Genomic DNA, 19,404 nt, shown 5'->3' on the forward strand with positions numbered 1-19,404 from the left:
AGCATCTACGGAGGGCACTGTGGCAACATCTACAGAGGGCACTGTGGCAACATCTACAGAGGGCACTGTGGCAGTATGTACAGAGGGCACTGTGGCATTACCTAGGGGTGTGTTGCATTATCTACAGAGGGCACTGTGGCATTATCTACAGAGGGCACTGTGGCATTATGTACAGAGGGCACTGTGGCATTATCTACAGAGGGCACTGTGACAGCATCTGCATAGAGCACTGTGGCAGCATCTGCATAGGGCACTGTGGCAGCATCTACAGAGGGCACTGTGGCAGCATCTACAGAGGGCACTGTGGCAGCATCCACAGACGGCACTGTGGCAGTATCCACAGAGGGCACTGTGGCACTATCTAAAAAGGGTCTGCCCAATGTTGACATGTGGGTCTGCCAAACACTGCTAACTGAGCCGCTGGACTGCATTTAGCGACACTTAAACTGGAAAACTGGATTGTTGAAATAAGCACGTGGAGAAGTATCTCAAATTTTAAACCTAGCGGTATTATTATAGTAATGTATTATTATTATTATTATTATAGTAATATAGTGTTATAGTAGTTCAAATAACTAATTGATTAACAATAATTTTGTATTGTATCAAATTTGAAAGTAATGCGGCCTGTCCACTTCCCATTTTTTCTATATGTGGCCCACTTACCCGGCCGAGTTTGAGACCCCTGCCTCTAGACCATTTTTTTGCGCTAAAACGTTGGTGGAACATGTCACATTTTTAAGCCAGGCCCCTTTTCTTTAAGTCACACTTCCGTTTCCTCTGAACCATGCTCACTTGTCTAGTGAGGTACAAAAAGTGTCTAAAACACTTCATAAGGTGGCGTACACTGGCGTAGCTATAGGGGTCGCAGCGGTCGCAATTGCGACCGGGCCCCGAAGCCAGGGGGGCCCACGGCCCCCTGCACCACATCAATAAAAAGTTACTATAGTAACTCGGGCCGCGGGCCCCTGTTACTATAGTAACATACTTTACTTACCTTCCTGGTTCCGGATGGCAGCGGAGGTCCTGACGTCAAGCGCTGTGCGCAGCGCATGACGTCACAGCGCTATGCGCCACGCACAGCATCGAGACGACAGAACTCCCGCCGTGGCCGAAGAGGAAGGTAAGGTTAGCCCTGACTGGCGGGGTCCGACTCCCGGGACCCGCCAATCAGCTGTTTTGAAGGGGCCGCAGCACTCGTACGAGAGCTGCTCCCCTTCATTCCTGTCACTTCATTCCGGTCACACTGTGAATCCGTGTCGGCGATTCACAGTGTGAGCGAGTAGTGAAATGAAGGGGCCGCAGCTCTCGTACGAGTGCTGGGCCCCTTCAAAACAGCTGATTTGCGGGTCCTGAGAGACACATGCGTGATCCTGTCTGCTGGGCCCTGTATCTAAGCCAATCACATGGTAGGCTTAGATACATGGCCCATGCGTGATCCTGTCTGCTGGGCCCTGTATCTAAGCCAATCACATGGTAGGCTTAGATACATGGCCCATGTGTGATCCTGTCTGCTGGGCCCTGTATATAAGCCTACCACACTGTAGGTTTAGATACAGGGCCCCAGCACACAGTAATATTATACTGTATAAGATTACTGTCTGCTGGACCCTGTATCTAAGCCTACGTTGTGGTAGGCTTAGATACAGGGTCCCACAGACAGTATCACACATGGGCCCTGTATCTAAGCCTAACACACGTGTTACTAATCATTTTTTCTGTGTTTTCTTACACGTTCGGTCGTTGGACTACGGCGGATTCCAGGACTACTTCGATGACGGCTTTTTTTTATTATCAATAAAATGGTTAATGAGGGCTGTGTGGGTTTTTTTTTATTTCAATAAAATATTTTTTCTATGTCTTTGTGTTTTTTTTTAAACTATATTACTACCGCCTTAGTAATGGCCGCCGGCTGATTGACAGCATCCATTGCTAAGGCGGGGCTTAGTGTTAGCCGATGCAGAGGCTAACACTAACCCCCTTTATTACCCCGGTACCCACCGCCACCAGGGGTGCTGGGAAGAGTCGGGTACGATCCAGTACCTGACCATCTGTAGTGATGGTCGGCCACTGGGGTGGCCGCAGGCTGGTATTATCAGGAGTGGAAAGGCCAGATACAGTGGTCTTTCCCATCCTGGTAATACTAGGCTGCTGCTGCTTTATTGTAGCTGGCTGGTTATGAAAAATGGGGGGGACCCCACGTCATTTAAAAAAAAAAATATAAAAAAAAAAATGGAAAGAACGATGTGGGGTCCCCCACAATTTTCATAACCAGCCAGATACAACACAGCAGCAGCAGGCAGCATTACAAGGGTGGGAAGGGCCACTGTTTTTGGCCTTCCCCAGCCTAATACTACCAGCCTGCGGCCATCCCGGTGCCTGCCCGTCACTACAGATGGTCGGGTACTGGTTTGTACCCGGCTCTTCCCAGTACTCCTGGTGACGGTGGGTACCGGGGTAATAATGGGGGTTAGTGTAGCCTCTGCACCGGCTAACATTAAGCCCCGCCTTAGTAATGGAGGTTGTCAATCAGCCAGCGGCCATTACTAAGGCGGTGATAATAAAGTTTAAAAAGATACAAGCACATAGAAAAAATATTTTATTGAAATAAAAAAACACAACCCTCATTAACCATTTTATTGAGAATAAAAAAAACGCCGTCATTGAAGTCCTCGAATCCGAAGTCCAACAACCGAACCTGTAAAAAAAAACACAAACACAAAAATAATCAGTAACACAAAGAAGCAAAATTATTATTCTTACCTATCCTGGGTCACGCGCTGGAGACCCAATGACAGCGAGCTGGGCCCTGTATCTAATCCAATCATGTGTGATATTGTCTGCTGAGCTGTGTATCTAATCCAATCATGTGTGATATTGTCTGCTGAGCTGTGTATCTAATCCAATCATGTGTGATACTGTCTGCTGGGCCCTATATCTAATCCTATCATGTGTGATACTGTCTGCTGGGCCCTATATCTAATCCGATCATGTGTGATACTGTCTGCTGAGCCACTGTATCTAATCCTATCATGTGTGATACTGCCTTCTGAGCCACTGTATCTAATCCTATCATGTGTGGTACTGTCTGCTGAGCCACTGTATCTAATCCTATCATGTGTGGTACTGTCTGCTGAGGCACTGTATCTAATCCTATCATGTGTGATACTGTCTGCTGGGCCACTGTATCTAATCCTATCATGTGTGATACTGCCTTCTGAGCCACTGTATCTAATCCTATCATGTGTGATACTGTCTGCTGAGCCACTGTATCTAATCCTATCCATAGTTTATAGGGTCGTAGTGCTATAGATATGCTATGCTGTCTCATATACACACTTTTTTTGGGGCGGACACATATGTATTGGGGCTATTTCCCCTGACATTTTAAGCCCTGAGGGTATGTTCACACGGCAGCGTCTCTTACGGCTGAAATTACGGTGCTGTTTTCAGGAGAAAACAGCACCGTAATTTCAGCCGTAATGGCATGTGCAGGCGTCTTTCGCTGCATCCATTACGAACGTAATTGGAGCTGTTTTTCTATGGAGTCTATGGAAAACGGCTCCATTTACGTCTGAAGAAGTGACAGGCACTTCCTTGACGTGGGCGTCTTTTTTACGCGCCGCCTTTTGACAGCGGCGCGTAAAAAAAATGACCGTCGGCACAGAACATCGTAGGACCCATTCAAATGAATGGGCAGATGTTTGCCAACGCTTTTGAGCCGCATTTTCGGACGTAATTCAATGCTAAAACACCCGAATTACGTCCGTAAATAGGGTGTGTGAACCCAGCCTTAGTGACGCCGCGGCTGCTAGTACTGCATTGTTGGGTCACTTAGGAGACCCAGCGATGCAGCTGAAAGCTGCGGACCGTCGGCCATGAGAAGTTTGCGGGGGGGGGGGGGGGGGCCCAGTAAGAATTTTTGCATCAGGGCCCATGAGCCTTTAGCTACGCCCCTGGTGGCGTACATCATGTACAGTACACATTTTTTTTTGGCTCAATTTTAGCCAGTATTCTGTCGCACTATGAATAGTATATCTGCCCCATCCTCTCCTAATGAACTAGGTGATATAAGCTGATAGAACATATAAGTCTTGTGAAATAATTCACATGTACAGTTCCTTACTCGAAAGCTGTGAAGTTGTGGACATCAACATTTCTTTTTCCAAATTTGTATTTTGTTTTTTCACTTTTTTGTTAAGAAGTTTTTCCATTCTTTCTCTTTCAGTCTCGATTCCTGGCCATTTCTTCACTTTTTGTTGGTACTGTTTAGCTAACATAGATTTCAACTCCTTGTAGATAGATGACGAAATTCCTTTAGAACCCTTTAAGTGACAAAAATAATAGGCTTTGCTAAAGATGTATTTGACATATTAGACAATTTTGGGCTTCATTTTTTGAAATGCCCCACATATAATGGATGTATATTACTGAAAACATGCATTCTCCTTAAAGAGGCTCTGTCCCCACATTATAAGTGGCCTTTATTGTACATGATGTGACCGGCGCTGTAATGTAGATTACATCAGAGTTTTTTTATTTAGAAGAACGATCATTTTTGACGGAGTTATGACCTATATTAGCTTTATGCTAATGAGTTTCTCAATGGATAACTGGGCGTGTTCTGATAATGAATATACATTACCTCCAGCCAGGACGTGATGTGTATTCAGAATCCTGACCACTTCTCTGTGAGTTTCACTGTAGGAGGCGCAGTCTCGTGAGATTACGCTGTAAACTGTCATTTACAGCGAGATCTTGCTGTGCTGTGCTGTAGTCTCACAGAGATGCTACAGAAGTGGTCAGGATTCTGAATACACATCACGTCCTGGCTGGAGGTAATGTGTATTAATTGTCAGGACACATGAGTAGCGTTATAGTGTGTTTATGTGGCTGCATATAGCGATATAGCTATATCGCTATCTGCAGTGTAAATGAATGGAGAGAAGTGTATGACGCTGATTGGTCACTGATTGGTCAGCCTCATACACTTTTCTCCACACCGCCCACTTGGTCAAAAAGTAAAACACGCCCAGTTGTCCATTGAAAAACTCATTAGCATAAAGCTAATATAGGTCATAACTCCGTCAAAAATGATCGTTTTTCTAAATAAAAAACACTGCTGTAATCTACATTACAGCGCCGATCAGATCATGTACAAGATAGGCAATTTATAATCTGGTGACAGAGCCTCTTTAACTTGAAAAAATGGCTCCCACTCTCAATTAAAGGCATAGCTCCATGTTACAAATTAATATAAAGTTGGGGAACTTTGCAATTACTTTGTTTTATTTATCTTGAGTTAAAGCATTTGTTCTACTTACATTCAAAATTCTCTAGTTAACATTTAGAATCTGTCAGCACTCTGCTGACAGACTCACCCCTTCTAACTAAGCTGAAATGCTGTAATGCACATCATTCAAGGTGTATTGAGGTGTATAAGATTTGTAACATAATGTAGTCTAAGAAATGGTAAAAAAAAACCAGCAGAATTCTAAATGCAGATTTGCATGTAAATGAAAAAGTGGAATTATGCCATAAACATTTAGCTTTACATGCAATATGTTCTTAAATCGAACATGTCCGCACTGTTATGCTACCTAATGTGCAGTATAGATAGAGGAGAAGACATAAGTATTGTGATGCATTTGTAATGCAACAATTGCAATATTTAAATGAAAATAAATGCAATAATATTTTGGAGCACTAATATTGTTACATTATTAACATATGTTCTGGGACCAATGCTAGTGATTCCATTCCTGTGTAATTTCTAGTAATTTTCGTGTAACCTGTCTTGGGTTGGGTAAGGGCAGGGGGCTTTATTGGGGGGGGCTGGGTGTCAAGGGTTGTGGTAAAAGCTTTAAAAGTCATTTTGTATTATAAAGCGTATATTGTACTACTACTAATAATAATAATAATAATAATAGGTTTTAAAAGTGATTCTATTCGTGTAAAAATGTCACATTGTGTTGAATAAAAAAAAATTTAATGTCAAAAATAAAAAATAAAAAAAAAGTTAAGAATATTGTTACATACACAATATCGGAAAACTACAAGCCGAGTGTTCCACAGGGTCTTTGGGCATATCATTGACCGCCATTAAAGTAATGCTTCACTACTAAGTAAAAATGGCTATGTAGTCAATAAATATAAAATATGGCATCTTTTTTTCTTTACTTATTTTCCAGTTTGTGCAGAGTAGAAAAAAAAAAATCCATTGCTAAATGAAAACCATCAACAAGCTGGTGATGACAGATCTGCTATTGTTAATTTGTGACTCTATTTCATATATTAAGTTTATTATTGAGTAATTCAACACATGCAACTGTTGTAAAACATCTGTGTGTCCAGTTGACTTATTAACACATTAATACCCACTTCAGCATTGCTAATGAACACATATATACACAATGCATGTCATAGGAATTCCCATGTCAATCGAATAATGTGCATAATGTGTTAATGACATCAAATATCAATGTGTTAACAAGCTAGGGTGTCACACAAACCATACATAAAATAAAAATAACGCCATAATAAGATCCAATTGAACATGCTTTTTGATGGTTTTCACACAACACGATTTCGATACACTACAGCCAAACAAAACAATAGATGAAAATAGCATAAAGATATATTACAAAGACACTAGATAAAAAATTTCTGACTATATAGCCAATGTTTTCCAAAGGTTTAGATTTACCCTAGCATCCTTCATTGATAAGTGTGGGATGACTGATGCCGTACTCACAGCTAGATGTTATATAAACAGAATAATCCGTCTCTCTACATGGAATAGCACTGGCATCACAGATAGCAGGGGCCATCATTTATATTATTTTAGCTGAAAGTTGGTGGAAAATATATATGGATAACCTGTCATGCAGATCCAGCTAAGACGTAATTTACACTACCTTTTTTACACCCATACTTTCTAGTTTCTCCATTAGCGTCTGCTTCAAGATGGGACGAAACTGCTTGGCAAAATTAGGGTCCTTTCTCAAAGTCTCAATCTTTTTCATTCTCTGATGCGGAGATTCATCTGAAATTGCACATCAATAAAAAAAATACATATTAAAAATGGCATAAAAAGCTATTTTAAGGCATAGAGATGCTTTAGAGACCACACCCCACCTCTATTTCATGATACCTCTCTAGGCTAAAACTAATTTAGGCAATACCCACCCGCTGGATAATGTATGATATAGGGCCGCAGCGTCCATGAGACGAGATGAGCATCTCGCCTCAGGCGGCAGCCTGCTGCCTCTCTGAGGGGGCGACGGCGCCACTGAAACCAGCCGCTGCTACCCCCTCCTGCACTAATTGTACCTGCGTCTATAGAACGCAGGTACAATTACATGCAAAAGAGCTAAATGGACGACCACGTTCTGTGCCCGACCATTCAGCGCCTTACAGTGACGCTGATTGGCCGGACAGAATGACTTGGCCTGCAAATCAGCGCCTTTCGACAACGTGCGCCGCTTCCGTTGTTGAAAGGTGGTGATTGGCGGGGCAAGTCATTCTGCCCTGCCAATCAGCGCCTTTCAAGAATGCTAGCAGCACAAGGACATCATTGCGCCACTACCGTTAATGGAAGGTGCTGATTGGCGGGGCAAGTAATTCGGCACTGCCAATCAGCGCTTTTCAACGATGCAAGCAGCGCGATGACGTCATCGTGTCACTTGCATCGTTCAGCCCCAGCAGACCTGCTCAGAAGAGAGCAGGCCTGCATTGACACAGGACGGCGCGGGAACGGGATCAAGGTAAGTATGTAAAGTTGTTTTTTTCTTTAAAAAGTGTGTGTCACATTTTCTACAGGAGGGAAGGGCTATATGTTGGGCACAATCTATAGAGAGGGCTCTATGTAGGGAACTATCTGAAGTGGGAGGCTATATGTAGGGAACTAAATACAGGGGGGCTATGTGAGGCACTATATACAGGGGGCTATATGTGGGGCACTATTTTCAAGGGGTTATATGTGGGCCACTATCTACGGGGGGGGGGCTATATGTGGTGCACTATATACAAGGGGGCTATATGTAGGGCACTATCTACGGGGAGCTATATGTAGGGCACTATATTCAGGGGGGCTATATGTGGGGCATTATATACAGGGGGCTATATGTGGGGCATTATATTCAGAGGGCTATATGTGAGGAACAATATACAGGGGAGCAATATGTGAGGCACTATAAACAGGGGGCTATATGTGGGGCACTATCTACAGGGGGGGCTATCTGTGGGGCACTATATACAAGGGGCAATATGTAGAGCACTATCTACAGGCGGCTATATGTAGGGCACTATCAACAGGGGGCTATATGTGGGGCACTATATACAGGGGGGGCTATATGTGGGGCACTATCTACAGGGGGGGCTATATGTACGACACTATCTACAGGGAGAGCTATATGTGGGGCACTATCTAAAGGGGATCTATGTAGGGAACTATCTACAGGGGGATTTATGTAGGGCACTATCTATGGGGAGAACTGTCTACAGGGGGATCTATGAGGGCACTATCTACAGGGGGCTCTATGGGGGAACTATCTACAGGGAGAACTGTGTGTGTGGGATACAGTGTATGGTGCTATTATAATCAGTGACAGTGTATGGTGCTATTATAATTAGATGTGCAGTGTATGGCACTATTATATTTAGGGTGTAGTGTGTGGCATCATGAAAATGTCATCTTCGTTTATAGGTGCAGAGATGTTTGAAAAGGGAGAAGCTGAAGACATCTGAGCGGAAAACTGCAGAAATGGGCTGTGGCCAGGAGAAGTCGCCATAGAGGTCTGGACCGGATAGAGAAGAAAAGAGAAAAAGGACAACTAGAATCTTAGATAGTCACCGGTGCGTCACTTAATGTAAATGTTTATTCTGCCTCTAATCAATAATGTAGTCACTGTACGATCTGAAGCGAGATGATAGTTAGTATGATTTTTCTTTTTTTTGTAATGTTAAATACTTTTGTGTCAAAAAAGACAAAAGTATAGTAGGTGTGATACCTTTATTAGCTAACCATAAAAATTATAAATGCAGGCTTTCAGAGCACACAGGCCCCTTCTTCAGGCAAGTTTACAAATTAATGACTTAGAAAAAAGCACAACATTTAAGATGTTACACAAAAACAATTTTTGTGAAACAGCAACTCCCAGCATATCCTTACCATTGTTCGAACCATGCTGTGAGCTGTAGTTATACGCCGTACAAACCTATATGGCAGGGGTTGCACTAAATTGAGCTGTATTTGTGTTGGTGCTGTATTTATGCACTGAGCTTGGTTCTGATGCTGTATATATGTACTGAGCTTGGTTCTGGTGCTGTATTTATATACTTAGCTTGGTTCTGGTGTTGTATTTATGTACTGAGCTTTGTTCTGGTGCTGTATTTATGTACTGAGCTTTGTTCTGGCGCTGCATTTATGTACTGAGCTTGGTACTGGTGCTGTATATATGTACTGAGCTTGTTCTGGTGCTGTATTTATGTATTAAGCTTTGTTCTGGTGCTGTATATATATATACTGAGGTTGGTTCTGGTGTTGTATATACTTATTGCCTAAGGCAAATAAGGTCCGTTTTTTCCCCAACTAACAACATAATAATATGAATCTAGTTATAGTAAATATTAATCTTTATTATTTAAACCAAAAGACAGACCACATAAAGATTAAGATTACAATGCAGACAAACAGAGAAATCCTCATACGTGTAGCTGAGTAACAGTGTACTGCTGGCTATAGGAGGAACATAGACAGGTAAGCATCCGCTAAAAATGGCAGGATGTAGGTGAAAACTAAGGTATGATATCTGTCCATGTCTAAGGCTGCATTGCGCTAAAAATTAGAAGAGCCGCCCCCTTCTCTTCTGATTTTTAGCGCAATGCAGCCTTAGACAGGGGCAAGGGACTGCATTGTAATCTTAAACTTTATGTGGTCTGTCTTTTGGTTTAAAGGGAACCTGTCACCAGCATGTCACCTATTAAACCAGCAATACCTGGTGGTAGCGGGTGAAAAATCATTTTTATATAACCTATAATTGTCTTCTTAGTTGGCTTTGTAGCTTTAGTATTCAGTTTTTTAGTGTTCCCGCACTGTATGCTAATGAGCATAAAAGAGTCAGATCTTCGTTTGAAAAGAGTCATATCTTCATTCTTCAAGTCTTTCCGAGTTTACCCCGCCTCCTTACTTTTGATGGACAGCTCCTCGCCTTCCCCCAGCACACTAAATCCTGCGTTTGTACATTGATGTCCTCTTCTGGTGTGTGCGCACAAAGGGACACTGGATTATTACGGTAAAAAGCGTGAAATGTTTGCAGACCGTTATTTACAGTCGGAGGAGGAGTTTAGGAGAGGGGATAACGGTAATGAACTTTTGATAGCAGCGGCCAGTGAGGGATGAGTAAAGTTCAATAGGTGAAATGCTGGTGACAGGTTCCCTTTAAATAATAAAGATTAATATTTACTATAACTAGAAGCATATTATATTGTTGTTAGTTGGGGAAAAATAAAGGGGCCTTATTTGCCTTAGGCAATTTTTGTGAAATAAAATAATTTAAAATTTGCTCGCCAACTAAGTGGGTCTTTCAGTGTGTTTGTATATATTTATTGAGCTTGGTTCTGGAGCCGTATATGTCAGAGCTTGGTTCTGGAGCTGTAACTATATAGAATATATATATATATAATAACAAAATTGCAGGGCAGATGGAGTTGTTTTCAGTTCATTGTATATTTAATGGGAATTTGTCAGGTAGTTTTAACACCTTGAACCGCCACCATGTGGTAATACAGGACCTGACAATATTTCCAAACATTCCCTCGTATTTTTTTTTTCAGGTGCAGCAAAATCTATAAAATCCACTTTTAAAACGGCGCACACTATATGCCAATTACTCATTAGAGGGTCATGGAGCGGTGCCGCTATCCTGAAGTGTCACATAGTCCTGCCTCCAAACCCACCTTTTCATGTTTGATTGACATCCCCCTGACTGTTATACATCACTAACAGCCTCCTCCAACTTTCTCAGATGCGCCGTTGCCTTGTACTACTTGGGCATGCACCGTACAGCGAGGTACATTCAGCCAGGCTGCCCCGCGCATGTCAGTACAAGTCAACGGCGCATACGCAAAAGTTGGAGGAGGCTGCTAGTGACGTAGAACAGCCAGGGGGATGTCAATCAAAATCTGGGGGGCACCATTTCAATTTTCACCTCAGGCAGCAGAAAAGCAAGAATCGGCCCAGGCTCAACAGGGTTATGTTGCAGGCATGTGAAACAAAGAAGGCATTTTTCTGTCTACTATTTTCAATTTAAAGTATGTATCATCTCCCATGTTCTGCTGTTTAAGGGGTGCTTTACTAGAGGTCATAGCACAGATTCCCCAGCTCCCACTTTTTGCTTAGGGATCTGCTAAAAATTGCAAAACATTTTCTCTGACATTAATGAACATGGATACAAAACAATATGGTCATAAATTGTAGATAATATGTGAGATGATGTACTGCAACTAAGGCCAACCTAGGCCAACCCCTGAAAAACAACCCCATAGCATTATCTCTCCTGCACCAAACTTTACAGTTGGCACAATGCAGTCAGACAGGTAACGTTCTCCTTGTATTCACCAAACCCAGACTTGTCCATTAGACTGCCACACCTGACAGAATGACAACATAGTTCAGCGGCACCAGGAGCTGAAGTGGATCCAGGAGCGAGGAGGGAAAGTACATGATCTGATCTGGGATTTGATTTTTTTGTCTGATCTAAGGTCTGAGTAATTTAGGGATCTTGGTGTGGGGGGGGGGGGGGGGGGTCTTATTTAATTTAGGGGTCTGGTCTGGAGCTTGATTAATTTAGGGGTCTGGTCTGGATATTGATTAATTTAGGGGTCTGGTCTCTGATTGATTTAGGGGCCTGGGATCTCATTAATTTAGGGGTTTGGAATCTGATTAATTTAGGGGGACTGGTCCGGTCTGAGGTTTGAATTAATTTTGAAGTGTACAACAATGCTCCCCGGTGTCAACCGACACCATTTGCCCCGTTGCCATCTAGAATGCCCCACAGTGTCAGCCCCACAACCGCAATAATTACTACCCACACATTTCTTCATTGCTGTGATCCTCCACTCCCGCTTATCCACATTGTGAAAAGGTTTGATGTGACGCTATATACATATGCCATAATTTGAGGAAGAATTCTGCATTTAGTCGGACAGTTCATATGTATACTCTACCTACCATCATTACTTGACTCTTCACTCAACTCTTGTTTTGCTTCTCCCACTGGTAAAACCACATGTGCAACCTGAGGCACTGCAATAATAAGAACGTGGAAAGTAAGATTATCTACCATTTTATTAAATATGCAGATGTTTACTTTTCTGTAACTAACTCCTTAATGTTAGAAATGATACAATTATCAGCAGTAAAGCAGTAATGCTATTTCACAGAGTTTCAATACTAGTAAAACCTCCATTAGTCTCCCCTCTCGATAGTCAAATACAGTTATGCAGGAGACTAGCTTGTATAGTATATAGCGCCTGTACAGACCTTTACTTCTCAGCCGTGGTGTACCTGCCATACAAACAGGGTAAGTGACTGCTATGGGGCCGTGGTGAGAGAGGGCCAGGCATTGTGCTGCTTTCACTGCATGGCGTGACACGGTCATGGCAGTACCTGCAGCTGACACTAGGGAAAACTCACTGACCAAATAACTACAGTTCCCATTAAGTTGAATACTAGTTGTATAAATCCATGTGCATTTAGCTCTCCCTAGTGGTGGCTACATGCAGCCAGAATTATATAATTTATCAAGACAGAAAAAAAGAAACAGATAAGTTATATTATTCAGCACAAAATTTTAGACCTAGAAATTAAATTGTGGAAATTAAGCACAGTACAATTGGCTCTGATCTCAATTTGGAGTGGGGCCCATTCTGCGTTTTGCTATGGGGACCTAAGATCTCACTTTTTCTTTTCAATAATGTAGGTAGAGATCTGTTTGTCAGCGTGATTGGCAATGCTTTCTTTCGAATGTTGTAGCGGTTTTAGAAAAAAGAGTGGTCAGTCGTCAATGCACATCCCAGCATCCCCGGCACTGCTCAGTATAGAGGGTATGGAGAGTAGAACAATCAGACAATGATCACCCCTCCCGCTAACCCTCGCTGAAAATGGAATAAACATACTGATACCAGAACAAAAAAAATAAGTATATGAAACGTCTATGATTTTACTTACCCTCTTTGAATTCTCTGCTTGTGTTCAGTTCTTTTATCTTTTGAAAAAAATACGACAGATATTTATCTCATTGACCTCACTGACACCAGAAGAAATATTAAAGACTACAGATGATATTACTAACAAATGAATGGATTGTTTAAAGAGGAACTCCCCCTTTAATTATCAAATGATATGTCATGCCTTAGGTCACATGCACAGGGCCGTTTCCCAGATCCATTCAACCTGCATGAAGCCGAAATACAGTGCCCAAACAAGTGGGCATTTACCATATCTCTATATTCCTATAATTTCATATCGAGGCATACAGAGGATTTTGTCTGTCTGAATCTGTTCGAATCCAAAATATTTTTTTTTTTGAAAAAGTTCAGTATATATGTCACCAAATGGAGAAATGTATGGTAGCACATGGAGGATGTTTGGCCCTGTACTAGAGAGCCGTATAGCTTCTGTGTGCGGCAGTACAGACTCTGTGCACATGGCTTTGACGTTCTGGACATGAGGTGAGACCTGCACCTATCAGATATTATTGGCCTATCCGGTGGATATGACATAAATGTCTATGATGGGAATATCCCACTAAGTACACCCGGCCACGTACAGCTGTAGTGTCCCCCAAAACACTACTTGTCAGACAATATGTTGTAAATGTATTTTATGATGTTATGGAAGATGGCATGTTCCTGGAAGTTTCCAGAAGGTGGGAGGAGTTTAGTTTATATATAGTGGACCCTCCCCCCGTCAGAGTGGCAGTTGACAGTTGGAGTCGGTTGTGGTCAGTTCTGCTGGAGGATCAGCACGTGGCAGTTGAGCCCCTGAAGACAGACTAGAGCAGCTCACTGAGGAGATAGAGCAGGAAAGAGAGAGATCACATTACAAGGGCCGTGACTACAGGATCTGTGAAGCTTCGTGATCCCAGAGATTGGGAACAGAGCCAGGGACCCTGACAGGATAAAGAGGTACTGATTTGGGTTAGAGAAGCCCTATACGGTATATAGTCTATTATAATGTGGAAAACGCGATCCTGGAAGCTCTCTGTGTAGTAGATTGACATTACCACAGGACCTTGTATCTCCATTTTGTGTGGACTCGTACCTGACATTTTGCAACGGCGTAAAGTCTGCTGCAAGCTGAGTCTGTTTAATGCCACCGCAGCCACCTGTCTTCTTATGTGCACCTAACATCAAGGACACCCCAAAACATCATCAGGACAGGAGCAGACGCAGGGAGTGTCCCGGGGATTTAGAGACTGACATCCTCATTAACCCGTGCAAACCCCATCATCACTAGCTGTGAGCAAGCCCTGAGAGAGTGGGAAGGTCTTTTAGCCACCGTGATCCACAATGAGAGCCCGGCCGACTGCTATTTTGTGGGCCTACGCCTTTCCTATCTGGTCTCTGGTCTCCCGCTAGCACGCTATTTAGTCTTTGGGATAGTCGGATTGAATGTTGTAGTGTATGTGGTGATAACAATTACATCTGTTTATTGCAAGCACTTTCTTTTACAATGCCACCAATGCATGCTGAGCTGGCACAATCCCACTGGAGGTCCGTAGGTGGTCCAGATGACTCATTCATTAGATACTTATTTTTAAAGCCAATTATAAGCTTGTCTCAATAATACACTTGCTCAAAAAACACAATTTTGAGTATATTAGGAAGTTGCACAACTTTTCTTTTAGACAATGAAGCTTTGAACCCACCAGCTCCACCGACCATCATGTGAGTGTTACTAAGTTGTAGTGATATTGAGCCAAATAATGAGTAAAATACTGCACATACTTTCTCCTCCTGGGACTTGATGACTTTTTCCCGACTCCTAATTGTAGATTGCAGCGTCTGTATAGCTGATTCAAACTGCTCATCTCTGGCCTTTTGGTCACTGGACAATGAAGCTCTCAGACGTTTATTCTCACTTATAAGCTGATGAGTTAATACAAATAAGTTGTTAGTACATAAAAAAAATTCCATGGCCATAATTACAGGGGTACAGAGGTTGCGGCAGCACCCTGATGGGGGACAAAAGATCCCTCAACCCCATATGAGGAGACCAGTACTACAGATGAATAGTGATAGTTGGGGAGCCCTGTTACTATCCCTAACCCTAATCATAAACCTAAGTTACTAACGCTAACCCTTCGCTAACCGTAGCACTTCAATGACAGATGTCTCACTCATTTATTCCTTCAGACTCATTTTATCCTAATTCAGATATGTTTTTTAGGTTTTCTTACTTCTTCTGTTTCTACATCGTGACTTGTCTTCATTTCTTTTATCTTCCTCTTCCATTCTTTCCGCTGAAAGAACATGTATTTGGGGTTTTAGGTAAAAAAAAAGCATATATACAGATATTTTTATTGATATATATATATATATACATACATATACACAGTATATGAGAAGCCGGTTTTCTTTGTCATGCGTTAGCAATAATCAGGAGGAAAAAAAAATATTCTCCTATTTACCTGTCTCTCTAAATCTTCCTTCATGTTCAGAAGATCTTTCTGGATCCTTTGCCTCTCCTGACGGTCCTCATCATCGAGGAGATCACCAAGATTGGAGGTCACTGACATTTTATTCTCCATGTCCTGGAATCTCTAAGGAATGAATTATATAATGTATAAAAACAATGTGACACATAAGTTAATTCTATTTTATGTGTTCATGACCTCATTGTAATGGTTTTAATAATCTTGCCTGTGAGATTTTGTTTCCTGTTATGCAAGAGTCCGGCGCTGAGTGAGTGGCACCAAGGTTTGTAATATTATTGAGTTGTGCTTACCGGGTGATCCTTGCCTGCCTGATACAGTTAGGCTCTGTTCACATCTGCGTTGGAGGCTCCGTTAGGATTCTTGGTTGCGTATTTCGTTGTTTTAGCTGGAAAAACAGTGCATCATGCTGTGCTATTTTGTCTAGCAAAACGAGGGACACCATGACCAAAATCCTACGGAACCCATTAAAATGAGTTGGTTCCGTCAGACACCATTGATATTCTTCATGCAATGAATCTGACGCTTCCGGTACTTTGGTTGTTCTGCTCCTATGTCAGAGCCGGACAACGGAAACCCTGAAGCAGATGTGAACACAGCCATAGCTCATATTAAAAGGCAACTGTAATTTTGTAAAACGTTGTGTAATGTTGAAAAGTCTTGAGTTGTATAAGACTTTTCCTTTATCTTGTGAGAAACTAAAGGATGTTGTTGACTGTTACTATCTATGTGTTTAAACTGGAGGCAGATACTCGTTCAGAAGATGGTCTAATGTAATAATATACAGTGGGGAGATTTCTTAAGCAAAATTTGCCAAAAAACTGCCATACATGTAGTGCGCCAAATGTATTATGTGTAGTTATTGCACCTTACTAGTTTTGAAAGGTGTCTAGTAAGAGGGGCGTTGATAAGAGGAGTTATAAAATGCACCAAATTTAATAATGGTGCGCACCAAAAAATATTAATGTAAAGTATGCCAGCCATGAAGTGGCAGTGTCTAGCATGCCTAGCAAGATGCGCCAAATTTATGATACAGCTTGGGCCACTCTGGTAAATTTGGAGCAGTTTCTACCTGTCTGGACTAGATTTATCTTGTCTACCATTAAGATAATATTAATAAACAATACAATAAAAAAAAAATTGAAATAAAATGTGAGTACATGATGAGATGTTTGTACTGTTGAAAAAAGACACATGTCCATCAAGTTCAACCAAGGGATGGGAAAGGGGAAGTCGGATGGGAAAGGGGAAGTAAAAAATTTCTACACATAGGAGCTGATATTTTTTTGTTCTAGGAAATTATCTAAGTCTTTTTTAAAGCCATCTACCTTCCCTGCTGTGACGGCTCCTGCGGTCGGCTATTCCATAGATTCACCGTTCTCACAGTAAAGAAGGTTTGTCGCCTCTGCAGGTTGAACCTTTATTTTTCCAGACGGAGGGAGTACCATTGAAAATATTGCTACTTTGTGTTTTATTGACGCCAGTTTAGTTACACATCCAGATTATCGGGATTGCTTCATATTACTAATAGCATAGCTTATTGTAATCTCAAAAGCAGCAAATTGTAGTGACACAATCAATCTATATCCGTTAATTTACAACATATCTGTCATCATAATATTCAGCCCATATTATAATAACAGGTCGCTGTACTGTTAGACCAAATAGTGCAAAAAAAAAATCTTCGTTTTTAGCAGCTTAGACAGAAAGCAGAGGATCCCGCCGCTTCTATCTGCCCCTCACTAATGACTGACAGTCCACGTGTAGCTGCCCGTATGGTGCGAGTCCTGGTTTGTCTTTAGCCTATCTCGAATGGCTCCACAAAGAAAACATAAAATAGTGCCTGCTTACTTACAGCCGTATTTTTGAGGGTAATGTCTTCAAATTGGGAAATGAGCTGTTTTCTCAGCGACTGCATCTCATTTTGCAGCTTCACTCTCTCTTCTTCTTTCCATCTTTCAAAATCTCTCATCATGTTTTCCTCCTTTCGCCGCGCTTCCTCTAGCTCCTGGTGCATACACAAGCAGATGTGGTATCAGATGGAATATAACCAAGCAAGCAATGGGTGACTAGAGCCATCATGGTCATTACATGATAACAAGAATCTTACTAAATATTGTTCAGGTATGGTCGGGATTCTGGAAAAAAAATAATATAACCGAGTACTAGTCTAATATACTAACTACTGAAATTATGATCCCAAGGATGGAATGGCTGTATGTAACATACTTTCAGCTTATGGAGGATACAACTGACATTGACCCCACACACCATAATCAGATTGGTGAAATTCAGCATGTATGGTGCTTTATTTAAGGGCTTTTGATATATTTTCAGAGAATCCCCTTTAAAGAGGTTTTCTTACAATAAACATTTATAAAAAATATCCACAGGACATGGCACAACTGTCTGATGGGTAGGGGTACGACCTGTGAGACGCCCAACTATCGGCCCGTGTAAATGCTCAGTTTCCGTAACTCCCATTGACTTACATGAATACCGCCAAACATATGCCATGCCTGGGTGCAGAATGGAGGTCAGAGGACCCCCTTTCTCCTGATAGATGGGGGTCCGAAATGCTATAAATGTCTATGGCAGAAAAACCCCTTTTAGCCTACAAAATGTTCGCAATACAGTCACTGTTATTAGATGAAAGGGGTTACCCAGGGACCAAAAATGATTAGCAGTGCACTCACTGCAGTATATGAGTACACTCGCTAATATACATTCCGGTCACCCGTCGCGCTGATTCTGAGATTTTCATAGATTTTTTTTATAGCGCTGATGGGGGACCGGAAGTCTAGTTGCACAGTCATCTTTGATGAGGATACAACTCTTCCTCATTTGACCGGCCCCGCTGTACTAATGTTACTGCTTGTACATAGAGTACAGCAGGGTCGGTCACATGACGAAGAGTTGTATTGTCATCAAAGAAGGCTGTGGAACTAGACTTCCGGTTTCCTGGCAGCGCTATAAAAAAAAATAAAAAAAATCGATGGAAATCTCAGAATCAACGCGACGGGGGACCAGAATATATATTAGCAGTGTACTCACATACTGTTGTGAGTGCACTGCTAATAATTTTTGGTCCCCACATAACCCCTTTAAGATTAATTTAGTATATTTCCTCAAAGTATAAAAAATCATGGCTACCAATTTAGTAGAAATACGTAAAAGCTGCTCTACCTGCATCCTGCGCTGATGTTCCAGCTCCCGTTCTGTCTCTAACTGCGACTGTGTCTTCACCAGGGTGCTCTTCAGCTCTTGGATACCTTCTTGTATATCATCCACCTGCCTCTTCTTTTGTTTCTCTGCAACAAGCAAATTAATAAAGATTTCACAAATGCAGTAAAAAAACACACCAGAAGTTGTAGTTATAATAATGTCAGCATTGTATAAAAAAAGTGAGACGGTTCTTTAGGGCATGTTCAGATGTGGCAGGAATTTTACGCTGCAGATTTTGCCACTAATTTGCGGCAATTACGCAATGTATCTGCAGCAAAATTGGCATATTTGACAGTTAATTCAGATGTGGCGGATATCATAGTGGACTTGCCTGCAAAGGCTGAAATCTGAAGTGAAAATCCGCTGCTTCTCCGCAACAGACTGTGCATGCTGCGGAGTGTAAATTCTGCATCGCAGCCTAGGGTAACTAAGTTAACCTAAAAAGTTAAAGAAACCATAG

At 41.9% G+C, this 19,404-nt stretch overlaps 1 protein-coding gene across 1 annotated transcript in view; it reads right to left on the bottom strand.

The window, feature by feature from the left end:
• DZIP1L (DAZ interacting zinc finger protein 1 like) overlaps positions 1–19,404 on the bottom strand; it is a 56,611-nt gene that overhangs the window by 18,671 nt on the left and 18,536 nt on the right. Inside the window, exons 4-12 of the mRNA XM_075861190.1 lie at positions 18,906–19,030; positions 17,575–17,727; positions 15,696–15,827; positions 15,465–15,527; positions 15,013–15,153; positions 13,232–13,268; positions 12,233–12,307; positions 6,918–7,045; positions 4,127–4,325 (exon numbers count right to left, since the gene is read on the bottom strand). Coding sequence (XP_075717305.1) covers positions 4,127–4,325; positions 6,918–7,045; positions 12,233–12,307; positions 13,232–13,268; positions 15,013–15,153; positions 15,465–15,527; positions 15,696–15,827; positions 17,575–17,727; positions 18,906–19,030 — 1,053 coding nt within the window. The remainder of the gene's footprint in view (positions 1–4,126; positions 4,326–6,917; positions 7,046–12,232; positions 12,308–13,231; positions 13,269–15,012; positions 15,154–15,464; positions 15,528–15,695; positions 15,828–17,574; positions 17,728–18,905; positions 19,031–19,404) is intronic.

Source organism: Rhinoderma darwinii, chromosome 4, assembly GCF_050947455.1.
Source record: "Rhinoderma darwinii isolate aRhiDar2 chromosome 4, aRhiDar2.hap1, whole genome shotgun sequence".
Classification (NCBI taxonomy): Eukaryota; Metazoa; Chordata; class Amphibia; order Anura; family Rhinodermatidae; genus Rhinoderma; species Rhinoderma darwinii.